Source organism: Elaeis guineensis, chromosome 7 (genome assembly GCF_000442705.2).
Source record: "Elaeis guineensis isolate ETL-2024a chromosome 7, EG11, whole genome shotgun sequence".
Taxonomy (NCBI): Eukaryota; Viridiplantae; Streptophyta; class Magnoliopsida; order Arecales; family Arecaceae; genus Elaeis; species Elaeis guineensis.
This window is the reverse complement of record NC_025999.2, coordinates 7,170,624-7,177,497: the sequence shown is the minus strand read 5'-3', so window position 1 is coordinate 7,177,497 and position 6,874 is coordinate 7,170,624. Positions and strand designations below refer to the sequence as shown.

The following is a 6,874-nucleotide window of genomic DNA, read 5'->3' as shown; positions in this document are numbered from 1 at the left end:
CTTTTCTTTTCATCTTATTTTTAATTTACTGTGGTATTTTTTAACTGTTGCATGTCATGCTGTTTCTGTATCATATATATATATATATATATATATATAGGTGACCAATATTTGGGATTGTTATCTCTATTGATGATAGACTCAAACACAGTGTATCAACCCATATCTCAATCTAAAAACCAAGATCTAGAGTAGTACCCTACCTAGCATCTTCATGCCCAAATGGTTGCTTCTTTAGAATACTAGGTCCACTTATCAGCAAAAATTATAAAGTAAAAATCAACAACTCAAAACACCCTACTTGAGTCAAACTTAGTCCATAGAGTGGAAATCTACGACCATCCACTAAATCTCCTAGACTAGGTGGAAAAGAGATAGAGAGAAAGAGGAGAGAGAAAAAGAGATGAGAGAGAAAGAGAGTGAGAAAGAGAGAACTATGGTGGTTTTCTCTCAAACTAGAGGAAGGGGAAGGAAAAGCTAGATCTAGCAATGGTGGTGGCCAAAGGGCGATGACCCACGGTGGTGACTTGCTATGGTAACGACTGGTGATAGTGGTCGGCCGGAGGAAGGGAAGAGGAAAAGGAAAAAATAAGAGAGGCATCTATAGCTCAAACAACAACAAAAAGGCTAGTGAAGGCAACGACAATCTAGGCAAGGGGCCCAACCTCCGATGAGGACTCCGACCATGTCGACATCCAACATGGCCAATGTGGAAGAAGGCTGAAAAAAATAAAATAAGGGGAGGCCTTGCTTAATGAAATCTGGCAATTGATCGACTCAAATCTAGCTGGCGATGTTAGCCTAAGAACTATGAAGAAGGTGGAAGAGGGATTTGAGATCAATTATTACCTCAATTGCAAAAAAAGTTGTCAAGAAACTCGATAGAACACCTAAGAAAATCATGGTAAAAATCGATGGCGATCAGAGGGATTCTCGACAATGGACTAATGAAGGACAAAAGAGCATCTCCTTTTATAGAGATGTCTAGAGGTCTGCTCGATTCTGGCAGCCAAAGCTTCATTCGATGGAGTCAAGAAAGGATATGGACTCTTATCTAGTCCTCTTCGCCTCACGCACAAAACATGTGCAGGGTCTAACCCACTTCTGGTTGACCCAAATCAATTCTAATCAAACCAAGTTTTCTAATCATATTGGGTTATTACATTACTATTTTATCTCTACCATTATCGCTGCCGCTGTCGCTGCCGCTGCCGCTGCCACCACCAAATTAAACTACCAACCTCATCACCTCTACCATGCGGCCGCCATCACTACCACATTTCTATCATACCACCACCACCATTATTATTGCATCCACCACATCATTGGTGGTCCCACTAAATATTATTTGCACCCTCTTAGTCATAGCTACCACTACTACTATGGCATTCACTCTCTCTTCCACCACTACTATTGCCCTGGCTACTATCAGCATATGCATTTGAAAGGAATTGATTAGACCTAACATATTCATATTTTTAAAACATAAAAGCATAATAAAATAAAATTTCTATTTTCTTTGATGAAAAAAAATAAAATAGATGCCAAACAACATCTAAAATAAGCGATCCATAAATAATCAATTTCTAAAATTTTAGCCATATGATTAACCATTTGTACACTACCAAAACCAATGTAAAAATCTAATTCATCATCATAACCATGCAGAGAAGTCACATAACTTACCAAAATTTTTTGAGTAGAATTGATACCAAAATTTTTATAATATTATTCTTTCATTACGTATTAAGATCTGGCATGTGCATGTTTTTTGATGAAAGAGGAAGTAAGGTGCTTCCGGCCCCTTGGTAAATTTATATACTACAATATACTTTGATATGTTGTACGCATAAAACGGGAAAGATGACTGATAGGGACTCAAAAAGCCGCTTAAGCTTTTAGATTTTGATATAATAATAAAGTTTCTTTTGATGTAAATATACTAATTCAGCTTGTTCACCAAAAAGAAGAAAGATAGCTATATAGGGATATCGATGTCTCAGCATTGTGCGAACACTGCATTGTGTTTTTGAATGGAATGAACGCTCCATTGTAATAGAATAAGCCTTCGGTAGAAAGCAAAGTGTCGTCATCGTGTTCACTATTTTAATTAGCCAGTTAGGTGGCTTCAACTGCTCCCTAAGAAATCATCTAATCTAGCTTGGGGAAGTGTCTTACTCCTTTTATCTCAAAAAACTGCTCCCTGAGGAATCAACGGTCTTCCTTTAACTACATATCGGTACACATTTGAAAAAATGCAGTGGTATGACATAACAAGCTGACTGGTGTTTATTTTAATAGAAATGTGATCGAAACCACTTCTAGATAAACATTTGCCATGGACTATGTCTATTCCATTTAGGCATTCTCTAACAACTCTGAGGGCATGTTTGGGTGGGGGAAGTTGGGCTCTAAAATTGGAATGTAAACGAATAACTCCCATCCCATTCTAATTGTTTGGTTAGGAATTCGATCTATTCTCATTTTGATTCCGTAGGTGAATAGAAATACCCCAATTCCACAAAACACAATCTGGACTCTCATCTAGTATTCAAATTTTATTCCGATCTTGATTCTAATTCCCATCACGAACCCAATGCATCGGGTAATATCACCATTTCAATCCATTCTAATACCGATTTTAATTGTGAACAAAACACACCCCAAGTATATTCCTTGAAAGAAGACTGCCATTGCTATCAGAACTTATATATAATCATATAAAATAAGAGAAACCATTATCTATGTGTGGATGAATAACTTGACATTATAACTTTCCTTTTTCGTTCTCTGGACTACTTTGTCATAATTTTCTACCCTCGTGTTATCAGGGAAACTTCCTCAAACTATTACTTGGACAACAACAGATTCATGGGCCGGGAAGCATTAGAAAACTATGGCATGCAATTTACCTAACATGGTTTACTCTTTCTTTTTAGTAAAGTCAGCATGACTAAATCAAGCTTATCTTCTTTCTTGATGAATACTAACTCGAGCCTTATCAACCACTCTCCCTCTATATATATCGACTCCTCCAGAACGTCTTGCTCCATATCCCTTGGCTATTCTTCTGCTAGCTTGAAAGAGAGAACAGATGGCTGCCCATTTCCTCTTCCTTGCACTCCTTGCTCTGGCTTCATCTCATGCCATTGCTTCTGATCCTAGCCAACTCCAAGACTTCTGCGTCGCTGATCTTCACTCAGATGGTACTCCTGCTCATCAACAATTGATTTTATGATCAAGTTGTGACACTTGTAACCATGCAGGCATAACGTATGGTATTATACATTGTCCAAGTACTAATCATTTTTATAATTATTGCAGTGTTTGTGAATGGGTTTTTCTGCAAGGACCCCAAGATGGCCAAAGCCGAAGATTTCTTCTTCTCTGGACTCGACAAGCCCCGTGACACAGGAAACAAGCTTGGGTCCAATGTGACTCTAGTCGATGTGAACAAACTTGCTGGGCTCAACACCCTTGGCATCTCGCTTGCTCGCCTAGACTTTGCACCCTATGGTCTCAACCCTCCTCACACCCATCCAAGGGGAACTGAGATCCTTGTAGTGTTGGAAGGCACGCTCTACGTTGGCTTCGTAACATCTAACCCCAACAACCAGCTCTTCACTAAGGTCCTTCATGAGGGTGATGTGTTCGTATTTCCTCAAGGCCTCATCCACTTCCAGTTCAACAATGGGAAGACCAGCGCCGTTGCCTTTTCTGGTCTGAGCAGCCAGAACCCTGGTTTGATCACCATAGCCAATGCGGTCTTTGGAGCGAAGCCACCCATCTCTGATGAAGTTCTTGCCAAGGCCTTCCAACTGGACAAAAAGACTGTGGATTGGCTCCAGGCTCAATTCTGGATGGACAACAACAACTAGGATGCCGCATCCGAACTATTTGTTATGGTCTTTGGACTAATTTCTTCGTATTGCTTGGTTTGAATAAGCAAACATCAACTCTCTGTTTCCATGTACTTGTTTGATCACCATGGATATGTTTGCAATATTATACTAGTAAAGAAAATTACTCTTATCAGTCAATATTTGTCTTGCTTCTAGTATAGTGGTCAGGATGACCTGTTCATTTATTTTTCTAATCAACTTACAAAAGCTTCAACATGCACTTCTTCAAACCTCAAAAAATACCAACAAAGTAAGCACTCTGTTCTTTAGGAATCATTGTTGGGTCTTATGTGGTGCTCCCAAGGCTCAAGAGACCAAAGCTAAGACCAAGGTCCAAAGTCCATGAGGTGGTTATGGGGTTTCTAGGGCTCGTTTGGGCTCTAGGATGAAAGGCTGTCAGCCTTTCAAATTTTGAGGTCCAAAGATTTTGGGCCTCGAGGGGCTAACTTATATTTGGACTAGAATTGAGTCTAAGATTATGAGATTGGGTCAAATCATGGGTGTACATGGGCTTGGGTGAGCACAATCTTGTATTGAGTTAGCCAGGGGAGTTTTTGGGTTGGATCACATTGACCCTATATATAAATATATATTGTGTTTGGACTCGATGAATCGAAAGGAATACAAAATTATTTTCTTCCTAACTTTCTCTCTCTTCCTTTTTCTCTCTCTCTGGTCCTCTCCACGTCCTAGAAGCAAGAAACCTAGGGTTTCTTGGCCGCCACCCCAAAAAGGAAAGAAAGGAGGCGCTAGAAACCAGCACCCCCCTTTGTGCACGCCCCCCTATTTGTGCGCACCCTCTTAGCGGCCCAAGAGGAGTTTCAGGTTCCATCTTTTATTTTTTGAAGGATTCATCAAGAGTGCTTTCAGGTCTCAAATGGTGGGTTTCAGATCTGGTGGAGAAGGGGTTCAAATCATAGAAAAAAATACTGCTGATAGGATTTACAAGGCTGCTAAAATCCGGAAGGCTGTTTTTATTTTGCTTGATTGCTGGCCTTCAAAGACCTCCACAATCAGATTTTTACTGTTTCCTAATGTCCACAACCTAGGAAAGCTGCTTCAACAATTGGTATCAAAGCACAGATTATGTGGAGAAAGAAAGAGACTCCAGAAGTTGAAGATCTTCAAAGGCTGAAATTTCAGCAAGGACCCTGTCAAGGTATTTCTCAAATCGCTTGGAGTTTTATTGTGTTTTTAGTTTGGATCCAGCCATGGGAAGCAACATGAAGGTTGATTTTGAGAAGTTTGATGGAAAAAAAAAAATTTCATGTGAAAAGTTCGAATAGAAGATCTTTTGGTTCAAGCAGATCTAAATCAGGCATTGGAGGAGAAGCCTGAAGGAATAATGAATCATCAATGAAGGTCTCTGGAGAAGAAGGCTTGTTCTGTGATTAGAAGATATTTGGTGGATGCAGCACTCTATTCAGTATTAGAGGAGAGGATCTCGAAAGGTTTGTGGTCGAAGTTGCACATCATGTATATAGAGAAAAATATGTGCAACAAGTTGATGCTGAAGAAGAGACTATATAGCCTTTAGATGCAGGAAGATCGAGATATCTTGGGTCATATCCAAAAATTCGACCAGATGTGAAATGATTTGCTGAACATCGGGATGAAGATAGAGGAAGAAGATAAGTCATTACTACTACTATGCTCGCTGCCCCCTTCTTATGATCCATTGGTGACGATGCTGCTCTACGGCAAGGAGACCTTGGAGTATGAAGACATGGTCTCGATGTTGCAGTCTAATGAACAACAAAAGAAGTTGACTAAGGAAGGTGCTCCCCAAGAGGGCTTGGCCATGGGGGAGAGATCTAGAAGAGGAAGGGAAAGAGATAAGTCAAGAGGACGGTCAAAGTCTGGAAGAGCAGGAGCAAGAAGGAAGTTAGGTGCTATAAATGCAAGAAGATCGGGCACTTCAAATGAGATTGCCCGTAGTGGAAGAATAAGAAGAGAGATAAGAGAAGATTTGATGTGCTGAGTACGATGGCTGATAGTGAGGTGGAGGATGATCTCTTGGTAGTATCAGATGGTCATAGGCAAAATACAGATGTATGGACCCTGGATTCAACCTGTTTGCATCAGCACACCCCAAACCGGTCTTGGTTCACTACATACACCAAGACGGATGAAGAGAGTGTGACACTTGGAGATGATCACCCATGTCTAGTTGTTGGTATTGAGAGCATTTGGGTGAGGATGTTTGATGGGATGGTGCCGACACTCACTAATGTGAAGCATGTCCCTGATTTGAAGAAGAATCTTATATCACTTGGTTACCTGGAGCGGAGCGGCTACAGCTTCAGCAGTCGTGCCAGGAGTGGGATGTTGAACATTTCAAATGGAGCCATAGTAGTGATGAGAGGTAGAAGGATGGAGAACAGCCTCTATAGGATGGAAGGATCTGTGGTGACTGAAGAATCTGATGCAACAGCAGTAGCACAGGATCAGCAGAGGACTCACAGATTGTGGCACTACCACCTAGGCCACATGGGAGATCGTAAGATGAAGGAACTAAGCAAGCATGGTCTGATTCTAGATCTGGATGGAGGTATTTCAGAGGTATGTGAGCCATGCCAGATGGAAAAGCAGAGGAGAGTGCAGTTTGCCAGCAGTTCAGCCTGCAGTGCAGCCCCACTAGAACTAGTTCACACTGATGTGTGGGGACCGGCCTCAATTTCAGTCAGAAATGGGGTAAGATACTTCTTGAGCTTTATAGATGATTTCTCAAGGAAGGTATGGGTCTACTTCATGAAGGAGAAATCAGAAGTCTTTACCAAATTCAAGATATGAAAAGTGTCTACGGTTTGACAATAGTGGGGAGTACACCAGTAAGGAGTTTCAAATTTTTTGTGAGGAGTGTGGCATCAAAAGATACTTCTCGGTGAGAGAGACTCCTTAGCAAAATGGGATGGCTGAGAGAATAAACAGAACCCTTATGGAAAAGGCACGATGCAAGAGGCTGCAGGTAG

The 6,874-nt window shown here is 40.9% G+C and overlaps 1 protein-coding gene across 1 annotated transcript; it reads left to right on the top strand.

Annotated features, from left to right (window-relative positions):
* The first annotated feature begins 3,057 nt into the window (after positions 1–3,057).
* Positions 3,058–4,040, top strand: LOC140851020 (putative germin-like protein 2-1). The gene is made up of 2 exons (XM_073261474.1): positions 3,058–3,206; positions 3,325–4,040. The coding sequence occupies exons 1-2, from the start codon at positions 3,095–3,097 to the stop codon at positions 3,876–3,878; spliced, it is 666 nt and encodes a 221-aa protein (XP_073117575.1). The 5' UTR covers positions 3,058–3,094; the 3' UTR covers positions 3,879–4,040.
* The last annotated feature ends 2,834 nt before the right edge of the window (positions 4,041–6,874 follow it).

Coding starts and splice junctions, on each gene's coding strand:
- LOC140851020 (XM_073261474.1), top strand. CDS start 3,095: ATGGCTGCCCATTTCCTCTTCCTTGCACTCCTTGCTCTGGCTTCATCT. Junction 3,207..3,324: donor CGCTGATCTTCACTCAGATG/GTACTCCTGCTC, acceptor TAATTATTGCAG/TGTTTGTGAATGGGTTTTTC.